This window comes from Mirounga angustirostris, unplaced genomic scaffold, assembly GCF_029215605.1.
Source record: "Mirounga angustirostris isolate CCGP_5_RB_7025 unplaced genomic scaffold, mMirAng1.0.hap1 SCAF_2, whole genome shotgun sequence".
Classification (NCBI taxonomy): domain Eukaryota; kingdom Metazoa; phylum Chordata; class Mammalia; order Carnivora; family Phocidae; genus Mirounga; species Mirounga angustirostris.
The window spans coordinates 166,248,773-166,266,996 of NW_026991710.1; the positions used below are offsets into that span (position 1 = coordinate 166,248,773).

An 18,224-nucleotide genomic window follows, 5' to 3' on the forward strand; every position below is an offset into this window, starting at 1 on the left:
TCTTCAAGCAGATTCCCTGCTGAGCACAGAGCCCAATGTGAGGCTCCATTCTCACCACCCATGAGATCATGACCTGAGCTGAAACTAAGAGTCAGACGTTCAACAGCCTGAGCCATTCAGGCACCCCCTACCCCATGCTGTACTTTTTATCTCCATGACATTTATTTTATAACTGGAAGTCTGTATCTTTTCATCCACTTTATCTATTTCACACATCCCCCAAACCACCTCTCCTCTGGAAACCACCACCCAGTTTGTTCTCTGTATTTAAGAGTCTGTACAGATGGCCAGGAGACACATGAAAAGATGCTCAACATCACTAATCATCAGGGAAATGCAAATCAAAACCACAGTGAGTTATCATCTCACACCTGTCAGAAAGACTAGTAAAAAGATAAGAAATAACAAGCGTTAGCAAGAGTGTGGAGAAAAGGGAACACTCATGCACTGTTGAAAGGAATGTAAACTGATGCAGTCACTGTGGAAAACAATATGGATGTTCCTCAAAAAGTTAAAAATAGAAATACCATATGATCAAGAAATTCCTCTACTAGATATTTACCCAAACAAAATGAAAACATTAATTCAAAAAGATATATGCATCCCTATGTTTATTGAAGCATTATCTATAATAGTCAAGATGTGGAAACAACTCTAGTGTTTATCCGTGGATGAATGAATAGATAAAGAAGATGTGAGATTATATGTATACAGAAAGAGAGGGAGAGAGAATAAAATTTTAGTCATCCATAAAAGAGAATGAGATCTTGCCATTTGTGACATGAATGGACCTAGAGTGTATTATGCTAAGTGAAATAAGTCAGGCAGAGAAAGACAAATACTGTATGATTTCACTGATTTAAGGAATCTGAAAAACAAAATAAATGAATAAACAAACAGCAGAAGTAGACCCATAAATACAGAGAACAAACTGATGGTTGCCAGGGCAGGGTAGAGAGGAGATGGCCAAATGGGTGAAGAACAGTTAGAGAAACATGAATGTTGATAAATGGTAGCTACCCTTGTTGTGAGCATAGCTTAATGTATAGGCTTTCCAAATCACTGTTATACACCTGAAAGCAATGTAATGTTGTATGTCAACTATACTTCAATAAAAATTCAAGAAATATATATATATATATATATATATATATATATAATATAGTTAGTATAATACGTATCTATATTTGTGTATATGGGTATATAAATAAAGGTTTGTTGGAAGATTCATGAAAATGGAGAGTAGTTACATCTCAGGTATGGGCCTTTGAAAGACTTTTGCTTTAGTGTGTTTATTATTTTCATCACAAAAATGAGTGTATATTATTTTAACAGCTATTTTAAAGTAATTATAGGAAAAGATAACTTATGGCATTAGTACTATCTATGTAATATGAGACAGGTTAATAAAATACAGAGAATAAACAGTATGATTCTCAATTCAGTGAATATGCATAATTTCCATGAATAAAGTATGAAATAGCCAATAAAATATTCATAGCAAAATAATCTGTGTGTGAATGCAAATTAAATTTTTTCTTATTTTTAAAGTTTTTTTTATTTTTGAAATCAAATGTGCAATTAAATTATGAGAAAATTATTAAACATGCATTTGAAAATAGAGTAAATAGAGTAAAAATATTAGGGATAAAATAAAATAAATATTAGGAATTTAACAAAAGGCCACATACCTTATTAACCCCACAAACAGTTCCTTCTTTTACCCACATCATTTCACCATTTCTAAAACCTTGTGGAAAATCCAAAGCAACACAGATGTGTCCATTTATATTTGCATAAATAGCAGTAGCATTTGGAATTTGAATTATTTCTTCTTTTTTATATTGACATATTAATTTTCCACACATCAGATCCCTATAATTTATGAATAAATGAAATCATTAGACTTCAATAAAAAGAAATATTAGAATATCATTTATAAAGCAAAAAGATTTAGGTAAAGCATTTAAGGCTTGCAAAAAGATGCATGAAATTTACTGTAAAATAACAAAAAGTATAAAGGCCTTGCCTGCATTGTTAAAAATAACTGAATATTTTAATAATTTTAACTACTTCCCAGTTAGCCTGATCACTTTTGGTAATAATTCCTTCACTTTTTTTGATTTTTAAAGAGAAGCAGTTCCAAGTTTATTCCATTTTTAAAAATTGGTAAAGTTCATCTAATTACCAGTCTCATTGGATTTTCTTTTCAATTGTTCAAACATAATACCTACTCTCAGAATTATGGGTTCCAAATAGACAAGACATTGAGACCCACATTCCAAAAACATTCTACACAATAAATATTAAAATAAAACCATGAAAGATACATCATAAGGATAGTGCTGTAAAATACAGAAAAAGTAATAAAAGTAATGAGAATATAAAAAAGCATTAAAAACAAAAGAGCAATAATAAAATTTACGATTGACTTTCTAAGAAATACAATGACCAGAAGATTATTGAATGACAGACTCAAAAAAGAAACAAATTGTCTTCCCACTCTATATGCAGAGAAACTATCTTTCAAAATTAAACACGGCATTTTCCGACAATATTTAAGAAAATTTGTCACCAGCAGTCTTGAACTAAAGAAAATATAAACCAAGTTCTTCACACTGAAAGGAACTTATAGTAGATGGAAGCTTGCAGAAGTACAAAATGTATATAACTTTATCAGATTGAGGAAGTCCCTTTTTATTCCTAGTTAAATGACAGTATTTATCATGATGGATCAGTGCTAGATTTTGTGTTAAGTTAGACAGAACCAAGAACATTGTGCTGATAAATCTATATGAGAGAGAGAAGATATATTTAAATCATCTACCCCCAAAACAAATATAAAACTGGTCAAATTTGTCAAAACAACCATTTCAGGGCTATAAAAACTGATCAAAACAAACAAAAAAGTGAGAATCATTTATGAAAAGCTGCCATAAAATCAAGTAAGAATAGTGGGAGGTGTGGGGTTTTTTTGCTGAGTCTGCTCCTATGCCCTGTCCCAGATCAGTTGATGCTGTTATTTTACCAGGACAGGGCTGGCCATGAAAACCTTTAAATTAAATGTCAGAGGAGTGGTTCTAGATTTGGTGAAGAGGGCAAAAAATCTCACCCATCATCACTTCACATAAAAGTAACAAATAAGGTAGGAAAAGAATGTAAAACCAGAAGTACTGTGAGCCCAAGGTTGAGATCCCAATTGGGGTTAGTGATAGATCAGACAGAAACTAAAGGCATGATCCTGGAAATAATAGCTCCATAAAGGGTAGTGATAAAACTCTCCTTATATCACAACCCTAGCTGACAGGGAGGTTACATGCACATGCTAGAGGGACCTGAGAAGGACTGATGGGAAGTAACACAGTGAAAACTTTAAATTTGCCTAGAATCTAAACGTGCTCCCCAATTACAAAGAAACGCCCAAAGCCACATGGCTCTAGTGATAAATTCTATGAAATGAATAAAGAAAAAATAATTCTACACAAATATTTACAGAAAGTGAGAAATCAATCAGTGTAAAACACCACATTAGTAAAAGAAAGGAAAAGAACCATATGATCATTTCAATAGATGCAGAAAAAAAAGCACTCAACAAACTACAACATCCATTCATGATAAAAACCCTCAACGAAGTAGGATTAGAGGGAAAATACCTCAACATAATCAAGGCCATTTATGAAAAACCCACAGCTAATATCATTCTCAATGGGGGAAAAACTTAGAGCTTTTCTTTTCTACAGTCAGGAACAATACAGAGATGCCCACTCTCAACACTGTTATTTAACGTAGTACTGGAAGTCTAGCCACAGCAATCAGCCAAAAAAAAAAAAAAAAAAGAAGAAGAAGGAGGAGGAGGAGGAGGAAAGAGAAGAGAAGAAAAATAAAGGAAGAAAGAGAGAAAGAAAAAGAGAAACAAAGAAAAGCCATCTAAATCAGCAAGGAAGAAATAAAACTTTCACTATTTGCAGATGACATGATACTGTATAGAAAAGACCTGAGACTCCAAAACACTGATATACTAATACTCAAATTCAGTAAAATCACAGGATACAAAATCAATGTACAGAAAGTCACATTTCTATACAAAAATAATGAAGCAGCAGAAAGAGAAAATAAAGATTCAATCCGATTTACAATTGCACTTTAAATAATTAGATACATAAGAATAAACCTAACCAAAAAGGTAAAAGACCTGTACTCTGAAAACTAGAACACTGATGAAAGAAATTGAAGATGACACAAAGAAACGGAAAAACATTCCATGCTTATGGGTTGGAAGAACAAATATTGTTAAAATGTCTATATTACCCAAAGCAATCTACACATTCAAAGCAATCCCTATCAAAATACCACCAGCATTTTTCACAGAACTACAACAAACAATTCTAAAATTTGTATGGAATCACAAAAGACCCCGAATAGCCTAAGCAAACTTAAAAGAGAAAAGCAAAAGCTAGAGGCATCACAATTCTGGACTTCAAGTTATATTATGAAGCTGAAGTAATCCAAACAGTATGGTACTGGCACAAAAATACATACATAAATCAACAGAACAGAATAGAAAACCCAGAAATGAACCCACAATTATATGGTCAATTATTCTTCAACAAAGCAGGAAGGAATGTCCAATGGGAAAAAGACAGTCTCTTTAAGGAATGGTGTTGGGAAAACTGGACAGCAACATGCAGAAGAATGAAACTGGACCACTTTCTTACACAGTAATACACAAAAACAAATTCAAAATGGATGAAAAACCTAAATGTGAGACAGGAATATCAAAATCCTAGAGAAGAAAATAGGCAGTAACCTCCTTGACACTGGGCAAGCAACTTCTAACTACATATGTCTGCTGAGGCAAGAGGAACAAAAGCAAAAAAAAAAAAAAATATATGGGGACTTCAGCAAAATAAAATCTTCTGCACAGCAAAGGAAACCATCAACAAAACTTAAAGGCAACCTTCATAATGGGAGAAGATGTTTGCAAATGACATATCCAATAAAGGGTTAGTATCCAAAACACATAAAAGACTGATACAATTCAACACTCAAAAAACAAATAATCTGGTTAAAAAATAGGCAGAAGACAATAGACACTTTTCCAAAGAATATATACAGATGGCTAACATATTATATGTGTATATATTTTACTTTTGTTCCCCTTGCTTATATATATAAAAGAATATTAGGGCACCTGGGTGGCTCAGTTGGTTAAGCGACTGCCTTCGGCTCAGGTCATGATCCTGGAGTCCCGGGATCGAGTCCCGCATCGGGCTCCCTGCTCAGCGGGGAGTCTGCTTCTCCCTCTGACCCTCCCCCCTCTCATGCTCTCTCTATCTCATTCTCTCTCTCAAATAAATAAATAAAATCTTTAAAAAAAAAAGAATATTACTCAGCCATAAAAAAGAATGAAATCTTGCCATCTGCACTGATGTGGATCAAGCTAGAGTATTAGGCTAAGTGAAATAAGTCAATCAGTGAAAGACAATTACCATATGATTTCACTCATATATGCAAATTAAGAAACAAAGCAAACGAGCATAGCAGAAAAAAATATGAGAGGAAAACCAAGAACTTAACTATAGAGAACAAATGATGGTTACCACAGGGGAGGTGAGTGGAGGGAGATGGGTTCAATAGGTGATGATGATTAAGGAGTGCACTTCTTGTGATGAGCACCAGTTGTTGTATATAAGTGTTGAATCACTAAATTGTATACCTAAAACTAATATACTGTATATTAACTAGAGTTTAAATAAAAACTTTAAAAATTAAGATTTCAAGAGCTAAAGTTAGATTAACAAAAGTAAATGAATTATATACTGTAGAGTTATCACTATTTACATTATTTAAGGTATATGCAGTATTTTCACAAAATGGGTATCTTGAAAATTATGTCTGATGGATAATGTGAGCATCTATTGATAATATAAGTTATGTCATAAAATTTTTATTTAGCTTATGAATCGTTTTGGAGGTTTCAAATTCTACCACACACCCACTGATACATCAGAGGATTCAACAAATTGTCCTACATACACCAAAAGTGGCAGGGGAGACAAACACCAGCCCAACTATATACCATGTTCTCAAAAATAACTTCCTAATCAGCAAAATCTCAGCAATGATGAAAATAGAGATATCTTAGGGCAATTTTCTATGGTCTGAATTTTTCTGCTTTTGGGCAAAAAAGGAAAATGAAAAAGAGAAAAGCAGCTCTTGACATTCAGGAGAAAGTATTAATTGCAAGGCATTAGAGTGGATATAAACAGACTTGCACTTATAGCTAGATCATCATGCTTAACTGTTGAATATAAGCAATTTAGGAATATCAAGTTACTCTGTGACTATGATGGAGCAAGAAAAAGCCAAACCTGCTCCATAAACTATGTCATAAACATTGTCCCAAGAGACAAGACATAAACATCGTCCAAACAACAAAATTATCAAACATCCCTCTCATCCAGCTAATATGAGTGACTGTTGCTCATTATCAATTATGACTTTAACTTCTTTCCAGTCTTCCTTCTTCATATATAAGATTTATTGAGGTACCCAATCATAGAATTACCTTCACTTTCTGAAAATATCCAATTCAGAAGAAAGATCTACTTCCTAAAATCCTGTTGAAAACCACTTAATGCAAACCCAAATCCTATAAAAAGTTTCTAAAACTCTGGAACCAAGATGTTGCACAGTTTCCCATAGAGTATAATTCCACTGATTGGTACATGTAATAAACCCAACTTGTTCAACTACGAGTGTGTTCCTGTGATTTTTGGCTGGAAGGCATTGACACAGAACCTGATCTAAAATCATTTCTACAAAGAGTGGGTTGAAGTGGATTCCAGTAAGGGTAGAATTCTAATCTGAAACACACACACACACAGAGAAGGCAATGGAATATAACCAGAAAGGGAAGAATTATATGACAATAGAGCCTTAAGAATGGGAACTAAATCATGAGATATTGTGGATTGGGATTTTTAATTCAATACAGAACATTCAATATCTTAGCTTGAATAATCAGAGTGCAGAACTAAAAATGGGCCTCATGTCGATTAGGTGACTGGAAATTAAAAGTTACTCAACATTAAAGTGTGCATAAAATTCATCCTAAATCCTGGCTGACTACTGAACTGAGCATGTGCAGTGAAGACTCCAGGGAGTTCATCAGAAGCATCTTAAGAGGCATAAAGAAATAAATAATATTTCACCTGCTGCTCACAGAGAGGTATTGTTTATAGTATGAGTCCAGCTATGTTAAATCCCTTCCATAACAAAACTCTATAGCTTTCAGAAGGCATAAATGAATGCAAAGTTTCCATTATGTATTGTTCATTGTATCCAACATAGAGTCAAAATAATTGCTAAACATGTCATAAGAATAAAATGTGACATAGTCATGGAGCAAATAAATCAATAGATACCAATGTCAAAATGACCTAAATATTGCAATTAGCAGAGAAGCACTGTATAGCAGCTAATATAAAAATTATCAATGATTTAAAGGAAAATACAGTCATGATAACTAGAAGTTTTTCTTTAGTCAGTATATGGAGTTTGTGAACACAATTTTAGAAATTTTGAAACAACTTATATGTATTTTGAGCTGGAACATATGAAAAGGCAACTTATAAATGCACTGAAATTCACTTTGTGGTGTTTAATCAAAATAAAATTATCACTTTAAGTTCATGTTTTAAATACAGAGATATACATGAACATATAAGTAATTGTGTGATACATATATGTGCATATAGTACATGTATGTTCTAGCTCTATTGAGTAAGAGGGCTTAGAGGTAATTAAAGACAGTGGAAATAAGCACACCTTGTGCCTAGATCTTTATTTTTTAAATATTATTCTCTACTAAGAGGTATATGGGCTACTTGGATAAATAGCTGAATCCAGAGTAAGGGTAGGAAAAGTATAACAAGAGCCTAGAACAGTTTGTGCTAGAAAAATTTGGAAGTTCTTACAGAGTCATATACACTTTTGAAAAAAACCGCTGTGGCCAAATAAAAGAGACTCTCAGTAGCCAAAACTGAGACAATTTGAAAAAGAATCAGAATAAATAATAACAGTAGTGTGTTCTATACTATTGAACAAAATAACAATTGCTGAGTCTGAACTGATATATATAAATATGTAAACAAACAAACATGATGAAGGGAATACTTCCTACAGTACATTTCTAGCTTACAGGCAGAGTCAATAATGGAGTTAAAAATCATCAATGGATTTTAAAACCTAGTGGGTCAAAGTTTGAAGAGGAAAAGAGTATGTCCATGGTCTCAATATAATTTAGCCTAAAATATCCAAGATTGAGAAAAAATGCCATGTACCCTTTAAAATTCCACTAAGGTATACATCACTTCAGTGGTAATCATACCAAAATGCTTAATATGAATCTAATTATGAAAAATATCCATCAAAACCAAATTGAGGGAAATTTTTAAAACAATTACTCCATAGCATTAAAAAAAAGACCTATGAAAAAGGAAAAAAATTAAAACAAAGAAAATTTTCTAGATAAAAGCTTAAAAATACATTATGACTAAATGCAAATATATGACTGGGTTTGTTCCTGAAAAAGGCAAAATAACTCTAAATACTTCACTGAGACAATTAAAGTAAGTTTTAATACTAACCATGTTTCATAGCTACAATATAGTTATGTAAGAAAATATCTTTATTCTCAGAAAAGACACATGATTTATTTAGGGGTAAAGAAGGGTAGTTTTCAATATTCTTTCAAATGGCTTAGGAAAATCATTTTGAAGATAGGACAGGAAAGTTGGAAAAAAACAGAAAGATAAAGCAAATGGGCAAAATGTAAACAATTGGTAAACCTGCGTAAAGGTATATGGGGAATCTGTACTATTCATGCAAGCTAGAAGTGTTTTACAGAATTTTTACTTTTACTATCAAACCAATTTTGAAATCATATCAAAATAAAATATTATAATAACATTCTAATAACTAGTAACATTCTAGTTCTAATATTTATATTAATTATAATATTTAATAATTAACTCTCATATAGTGCATACTATGTGTCAGTCCCACTCTAAATACTCTCAATAGAGTATCTAAATTCCACATTGGCATCACCCAATGGTGTTAGTGGAATTAATATTCATATTCTACATATTAGAAAATGAAGCACATATCACACAAGTAGGTAAGCAGTGGGATTAGGATTTGAAACAAAGATGTATGGCTATAGAGCACATGTTCTTAAACACAGTGCTTTACTTAATGGATAGTAAAAATTCATGCATTGTCATTTCATCACTATAAGAATGCTCATTCTTTGTAAAATTAAAATGACAGAATGCAAAATAAGAATGATCAGTCTGTCTGTTTTTAATGTACTTATATAAATTAAACACTCTGTGGGAAGGTACAAAGGATAAGTGAATATCTGAGAAAAAGCAGTAAAAATATTCTATTAAAGACATTTATAATTTATAGTCTTACTTCATAATCAAGTAATATTCTGATTACTCATAAGCTTAATTATCTGGTGGTATTTTCTAATTTAAAGCAACAAATGAGTTTCTCACATAGATTTCTTAAAGCATACTTAGTTTTACACTGTATGTATCCTGAAGGACCTGAACCACAGTTCCCAGATTGATCAGCCTTAGAATTAAGGTGAGAATAACACTCTTCAGGACCAAATTCTGCATCTGAAAAAAAAATGTGTGGTTAGTCATATTGAGCTTATGTTAATTTAAAATAATTTATGAATATATTTGAAATTCTGAAATGGTCTAAAATACATTGTAGAAAATATGATCATAACATAAATTGAAAACAAACCTAAATTTAAGATCTCACAAAATCATTTCAATGAAATATTTAAAAATTGACACCTGTCTACTATCCAAAAAGATACCTTAAATTTAACCATGGTGTGCAGTTCATTTTGTTAATTTTTAGTAAATCTAGATATCTATAAGTGTATAAGAAACTAAAATTTAACTTATTGGTCAAGAACCTATTTTGCATAAATGTCTTTTTATTTCAAGTGAAATGAAGTCAAGTCAAACTATGAAACTAATATCTTATTTTTTCACCATATTTTCCTCAAACCAAAAGATCCTGGGGAGTCATAATTTTTACATTCACTATCTTATCCATGCACATGATGTGTTCAATTCTCATAAGAGCTAACCTACTTAAAGAGCAGTTTATTTATTATAACCTCCATTAGTTCTACTATAGTTGAAAGATTAACCCAAAAACCTTTGATAGGAAGATTTAGCCACTGCTTTGTGGTGCTGAAGAAAAATGGCACACCTAAGAGGATCCACAATGGACACATCAGGATCTCAGCTGAAACTCCTTATAGGCTCTAGTGAACTGAAAATAAGCAGTTTATTTTATCCCAGAGGTCATTTGCAAGCCTGGTTACGGGTGAGAAGTCAAAATTATATACTTAGCTAGTGAAGCAGGCCTTTGATGGTGGACATAAAAGTATGCCAAAGTTGAAAGATCTTTATAACTATAGTAATAAAATTAAAGATCCAAGGGGCCTCAACATATTGTTTATTCTCCCCTCAAAGCTTTTTATTGCTTCTAAACATGTGAAGAGCAGGAGATTAAACCATAAGGGATTCTTAATGATAGGAAACAAACTGAAGGTTCCTGGAGGGGAGGTCTGTGGGGGGATAGGGTAACTGGGTGATGGGCATTAAGGAGGGCACGGATGTAATGAGCACTGGGTGTTATATACAACTGTTGAATCACTAAACTCTACTTCTGAAACTGGTAATACACTATATGTGAATTGATTTTAAAATTAAAAAATTTAAATAACAAAATAAAATAAGATATAAGGAGATGACGTCCATAAAGCAGTGTAGATTTTTCTGCAGTTTCTGTGTTGTGGTTACATATCTGCCAAGGGAAGGAGTCTCAGTAAAATAACAACTCTCAGTTGAAAACCCTGAAAAGTTACGCCATGGAAACAACAGTGAACTAGATAGACTGATTTAAACTCTAACCAAAGCTTAATACATATCAGTTTCTGATTTAATTAAAGTGGTTAGTCTGTCATTTCATACACTTAACAAAAAAAAAAGATGGATAATAATAGTATCTATACAAAAAGCATTTTAGACTGAAAGCAGGGATTCAAAAAAGCAAAGATTGAAGAATATGAAAAAAATTTAACTAGAAATGTTTTTATCACTCAAGAAAAAATATAAGATAAAGATATCTACCTATATTAAAATAGTTGAGAAAGAGAACAACTATACATATATATGAAAATTAATTATAAAGGATATAAATATGCAAGAAAGAAAAGTATCAAAAATAAATATGTTGAAGTAATTTTATGGAGAGATAATTAAATGTAAATTGAAATTTTATGAAAATCTGTATAATAATATAGTATTTACACCAAATTCCAAGAAACTCACAGAACATTAAGAAAAATTAAGCACACACACATACACAAATACATCCAAACATATGATATGAAGACTGGTAAAAAAAAAAAAAACAGGGAAAATCCTGAAGGCTCGAAGAGAAAAGAGACACAATTGGACAGATTTTCTTTAGAAAATATGGAAAACATATGACAACAGGGTAACATCTTTAAAATGCTAATGGGGATAGAAGTTCTAATTCAAGATGGCAATGTAGGAAGATTCTGAACTTACCTCCTCCACGGACACACCAAATCTTCAGTTCCATATGTAAAACTTTCATCGCAAAAAAACTAAAAATTAATTGAGCAACTCCTACACACTAGGCAAAGGAGAAAAAACCCTCTTAGAATTTGGTAGGAGAGGCTGAGGCACAAATGCCATCCCAGGCATAGTGATCCACAATCATGAGGGAATACAAAACCCAGAGCAATAACACAAAGAAAACTGGAGTGCCTGTACCAACATCAGAAAAATGCAGTATAAGAAAAAAAATTATTACTAAAGTCAACCAAAGAATTTTTACAATGATAAGAGAGTCAATCTGTGAAGAAAATATTAGTTATAAATGTGTTCCCTAAGAAGAAATCACCAAAATCTATGAAATAACAACAACTGGCAGAAGAAATAGACAAAAATAATACCTGACAAAAATCAGGTATTATTTTTGTCTACTTTCAATAATGGACAGAACAAATAAATCAGTAAGGAAATACAAAATTAAAACACTAAAAAAGAACTAGACCTAACAGATATCTGTAGAACACTCTATGCAACAATAGCAAGATACATATTCTTCTCCATGCATATGTGAGGTTAAGACAGTCTAAAGAAATTGAAAAGGATTGAAATCATACGAATTATGTTCTCTGAATAGCATGGAATTCAATTAAAAACCAATAATAAAAGTATATTAGTGAATGTACAAACATGAGAATTAGGGGGTGGGGCAAGATGGCAGAGGAGTAGGAGACCTGGATTTCATCTGGTCCCAGGAATTCAGCTGGATAGGGATCAAACCATTCTGAACACCTACAAACGCAACAGGAGATTGAAGAAAAGAAGAGCAAAAACTCTCTGAACAGAAAAGTGACCACTTTCTGGAAGGTTTTTTCTGAATTGTTTAGAGTTTATTTCTGGGGACGTTGTTACCCTGTTAGCATTTTATTCTCTCATTCATCTATTCTCCTCTGGACAAAATGACAAGACGGAAAATCACCTCAACAAAAGGAACACGAAGTAGTACCGACTGCCAGAGACCTACTCAATACGGACATTAGTACGATTTCAGACCTAGAGTTCAGAATCATGATTTTAAAGATACTAGCTAGGCTTGGAAAAAGCATAGAAGTTATTAGAGAAACCCTTTCTGGAGAAATAAAATAACTAAAATCTAACCAAGTCGAAATCAAAAAGGCTATTAATGAGGTGCAATAAAAAATGGGGGTGCTAACTGCTAGGAAAATGATGCAGAAGAGAGAATGAGTGATATAGAAGACAAAATGATGGAAAATAAAGAAGCTGAGAAAAGAGATAAACAACTACTGGATCACGACGGCAGAATTTGAGAGATAAGTGATACCATAAGACAAAACAACATTAGAATAATTGGGATCCCAGAAAGGAGAAAGAGAGAGAGGGGCAGAAGGTATATTGGAGCAAATTATAGCAGAGAACTTCCCTAATTCGGGGAAGGAAACAGGCATCAAAATCCAGGACGCACAGAGAACCCCTCTCAAAATGAATAAAAATAGGTCAACACCCCGACATCTCACAGTAAAACTTACGAGTCTCAGAGACAGAGAAAATCGTGAAAAAGGCTCGGAAGAAGAGATATGTAACCTACAATGGTAGAAACATTAGATTGGCAGCAGAGCTATCCACAGAGACCTGGCAGGCCAGAAAGGACTGGCAGGATATATTCAGAGCACTAAATGAGAAAAATATGCAGCCAAGAATACTATATCCAGCTAAGCTGTCATTGAAAATGCAAGGAGAGATAAAAAGCTTCTAGGACAAACAAAAACTAAAGGAATTTGCAAACACAAAACCAGCCCTACAAGAAATCTTGAAAGGGGTTCTCTAAGCAAAGAGAGACCCTAAAAGCAACATAGACCAGAAAGGAACACAGACAATATACAGTAACAGTCACCTTACAGGCAATACAATGGCACTAAATTCATATCTTTCAATAGTTACCCTGAATGTAAATAGGCTAAATGCCCCAATCAAAAGACACAGGCTATCAGATTGGATAAAAAAACAAGACCCATTGATATGCTGTCTGCAAGAGACTCATTTTAGAACCAAAGACACCCCCAGATTGAAAGTGAGGGGGTGGAAAACCATTTACCATGCTAATGGACACCAAAGGAGAGCTGGAGTGGCAATCCTTATATCAGATAAATTAGATTTTAAATCAAAGACTGTAATAAGAGATGAGGAAGGACACTATATCCTACTTAAAGGGTCTATCCAACAAGAAGATCTAACAATTGCAAATATCTATGCCCCTAACATGGGAGCAGCCAATTATATAAGGCAATTAATAACAAAAGCAAAGAAACACATCAACAACAATACAATAATAGTGGGGGACTTTAGCACCCGCCTCACTGAAATGGACAGATCATCTAAGCAAAAGATCAACAAGGAAATAAAGACTTTAAATGACACACTGGACCAAATGGACTTCACAGATATATTCAGAACATTCCATCCCAAAGCAACGGAATATACATTCTTCCCTAGTGCCCATGGAACATTCTCCAGAATCGATCACATCCTAGGTCACAAATCAGGTCTCAACCAGTACCAAAAGATTGGGATCATTCCCTGCCTATTTTCAGACCACAATGCTTTGAAACTAGAACTCAATCACAAGTGGAAAGTCAGAAAGAACTCAAATACATGGAGGCTAAAGAGCATCCTACTAAAGAGTGAATGGGTCAACCAGGAAATTAAAGAAGAATTTAAAAAATTCATGGAAACCAATGAAAATGAAAACACAACTGTTCAAAATCTTTGGGATGCAGCAAAGGCAGTCCTAACAGGAAAGTATATAGCAATACAAGCCTTTCTCAAGAAACAAGAAAGGTCTCAAATACCCAACTGAACCCTACACCTAAAGGAGCTTGAGAGAGAATAGCAAATAAAGCGTAACCCAGCAGGAGAAGAGAAATAATAAAGATCAGAGCAGAAATCAATGAAATAGAAACCAAAAGAACAGTAGAACAGATCAAAGAAACTAGGAGCTGGTTCTTTGAAAGAATTAACAAGATTGATAAACCCCTGGCCAGACTTATCAAAAAGAAAAGAGAAATAACCCAAATCAACAAAATCATGAATGAAAGACGAGAGATCACAACCAACATAAAGAAATACAAACAATTATAAGAACATATTATGAGCAGCTCTATGCCAGCAATTAGATAACCTGGAAGAAATGGATGCATTCCTAGAGATGTATCAACTACCAAAACTGAACCAGGGAGAAATAGAAAACCTGAACAGAACTATAACCACTAAGGAAATGGAAGCAGTCATCAAAAATCTCCCAAAAACAAAAGCCCAGGGCCAGATGGCTTCCCAGGGGAATTCTACCAAATATTTTAAAAAGAATTAATACCTATTCTTCTGAAACTGTTCCAAAAGATAGAAATGGAAGGAAAACTTCCAAACTCATTTTATGAGGCCACCATTACCTTGATACCCAAACCAAAGACCCCATCAAAAAGGAGAATTACAGACCAATATCCCCAATGAACATGGATGCAAAAATTCTCACCAAAATACTAGCCAATAGGATCCAACAGTAAATTAAAAGGATTATTCACCACGACCAAGTGGGATTTATCCCTGGGCTGCAAGTTTGGTTCAACATCTGCAAATCAATAAACGTGATACAATACATTAACAAAAGAAAGAACAAGAATCATATGATCCTCTCAATAGATGCAGAAAAAGCATTTGAAAAAGTACAGCATCCTTTCTTGATCAAAACTCTTCAGAATATAGGATAGAGGGTACATACCTCAATATCATAAAAGCCATCTATGAAAAACCCACAGAGAATATCATTCTCAATGGGGAAAAACTACTAATACAACATAGTATTAGAAGTCCTAGCCACAGCAACCAGACAACAAAAAGAAATCAAAGGCATCCAAATCGGCAATGAAGAAGTCAAATTCTCACTGTTTGCAGATGATATGATACTTGATGTGGAAAACACAAAAGACTCCACCCCAAAACTGCTATAACTCATACAGAAATTCAGTCAAGTGGCAGGATAGAAAATTAATGCACAGAAATCAGTGGCATTCCTATACACCAACAACAAGACAGAAGAAAGAGAAGTTAAGGAGTCAATCCCATTTACAATTGCACCCAAAACCATAAGATACCTAGGAATAAATCTAAACAAAGAGGCAAAGAATCTGTACTCAGAAAACTATAAAATACCCATGAAAGAAATTGAGGAAGACACAAAGAAATAGAAAAACCCCATGTTATTGGGACTTCACCAAGATAAAAATCTTTTTACAGCAAAAGAAACAGTCAATAAAACCATAAGACAACCAACAGAATGGGAGAAGATATTTGCAAATGACGTATCAGATAAAGGGCTAGTATCCAAAATCTATAAAGAACTTATGAAACTCAACACCCAAAGAACAAATGTTCCAAGCAAGAAATGGGCAGAAGACATGAACAGACATTTTTCCAAAGAAGACATCCAAATGGCCAATAGACACATGACAAAGTGCTCAAAATCACTCAGCATTAGGGAAATCCAAATCAAAACCTCAATGAGATATCACTCACTCCAGTCAGAATGTCTAAAATTAACAAATCAGGAAACGACAGGTGCTGGCGGGGATGCAGAGAAAGGGGAACCCTCCTACACTGTTGGTGGGAATGCAAGCTGGTGTAGCCACTCTGGAAAAGAGTATGGAGGTTCCTCAAAATGTTGACAATAGAGCTACCACAGGACCCAGCAATTGCACTACTGGTTATTTACCCCAAAGATACAAATGTATGTATCCGAAGGTGTAGGTGCACCCCGGTGCTTATAGCAGCAATGTCCACAATAGCCAAACTGTGGAAAGAGCCAAGATGTCCATCGACAGACGAATGGATAAAGAAGAGGTGGTGTATATATATACAATGGCATATTATGCAGCCATCAAATCATGAATGAAAGACGAGAGATCACAACCAACATAAAGAAATACAAACAATTATAAGAACATATTATGAGCAGCTCTATGCCAGGAATGAGGTCTTCCCAATTTCCACAACATGGATGGAACTGGAAGGTGTTATGCTGAGCGAAATAAGTCAATCAGAGAAAGATATGTATCATATGAGCTCACTGATATGAGGAATTCTTAATCTCAGGAAATAAACTGAGGGTTGCTGGAGTGGTGGGGGGTGGGAGGGATGGGATGGCTGAGTGATAGACATTGGGAGGGTATGTGTTATGGTGAGCGCCATGAAAAGTGCAAGACTGTTGAATCACAGATCTGTAATTCTGAAACAAATAATACAATATCTGTTAAAAAAAAAAGAAGAAGAAGAAGATAGCAGGTGGGGAAGAATGAAGGGGGGAAATCGGAGGGGGAGATGAACCATGAGAGACGATGGACTCTGAAAAACAAACTGAGGGGTCTAGAGGGGAGGGGGCTGGGAGGATGGGTTAGCCTGGCGGTGATGGGTATTAAAGAGGGAATGTATTGCATGGAGCACTTGGTGTTATACACAAACAATGAATCATGGAAGACTACATCAAAAACTAATGATGTAATGTATGGTGATTAACATAACCATTAAAAATTAAATTAAAAAAAAGAAGAAAAGTGGGGTATCATCGAAGGAGAAAGGCCCCTGGTAGCTTCAAGGGAGGAGGTAATTATTTGGTGATGGAAATATGAAGGAGCTCATTTCTGAAGGTTTCACGTTCTATTTTTTTCTCCAATAAAATATGCAAGACTTCGGAAAAAAAAAAAAAACATGAGAATTAAAAAACACACTCCTAAATAACTAAAGGACCAAGGAAAAAAATCTCATGGGAAATGAGAAAATACTTTAAAATGAATAAGAATAAAAACATGACATAGAAAAATTTTTGAGAAACATTGAAGGCAGTATTTAGAAACTGATATCGGTAAATGTTTAAAATAGGAAAGAATATTTCAAAATAACAACCTAGGTTTCCATCTTAAGATACTAAAAAAATAATTCTAAACATAAAACAAACAGAAGGAAAGAAATAATAGGGATTATAGCAGAAAACAGTAAAATAAAAAATAGACAAGTGATAGAGAAAATTAATGAAACCAAAATCTTGTTCTTTGAAAAGATCAACAAAGCTGATGAATTTGAATTACTAATCAGGAAATTTCCTCCAATGAAAAGGCTGAATGCTGATGACTTCATTGGTAAATTCTGCAAAATTTTCAGGCAATTAATACAATATGTTACAGAGTTCCCAAAAATATGAGTAAGGAATGCTTTTGCATCATTCAGTGCGACTTATTAAACAACTCAAGCCATTTCTAAAAGATAAAAAAGATTAGAACAATATCTCTCACAAATATAGACATAAAAATTTCAAAAAATCTATAGAATTTAAGAAACAAAACAAATGAACATGGGGGATAGGGGAAGAAAAGAAAATAAAGAAGAAGACTCTTAACTATAGAAAACAAACTGATGACTACCAGAGGGAAGGTGGGTAGGTGGACGGGTTAAATAAGTGATGGGGATTAAGGAGCA

General features: G+C 33.7%; 1 protein-coding gene across 1 annotated transcript in view; it reads right to left on the reverse strand.

Annotated features, from left to right (window-relative positions):
- ADAM2 (ADAM metallopeptidase domain 2) overlaps positions 1-18,224 on the reverse strand; it is a 166,026-nt gene that overhangs the window by 39,497 nt on the left and 108,305 nt on the right. Inside the window, exons 15-16 of the mRNA XM_064583829.1 lie at positions 9,590-9,695; positions 1,692-1,875 (exon numbers count right to left, since the gene is read on the reverse strand). Coding sequence (XP_064439899.1) covers positions 1,692-1,875; positions 9,590-9,695 — 290 coding nt within the window. The remainder of the gene's footprint in view (positions 1-1,691; positions 1,876-9,589; positions 9,696-18,224) is intronic.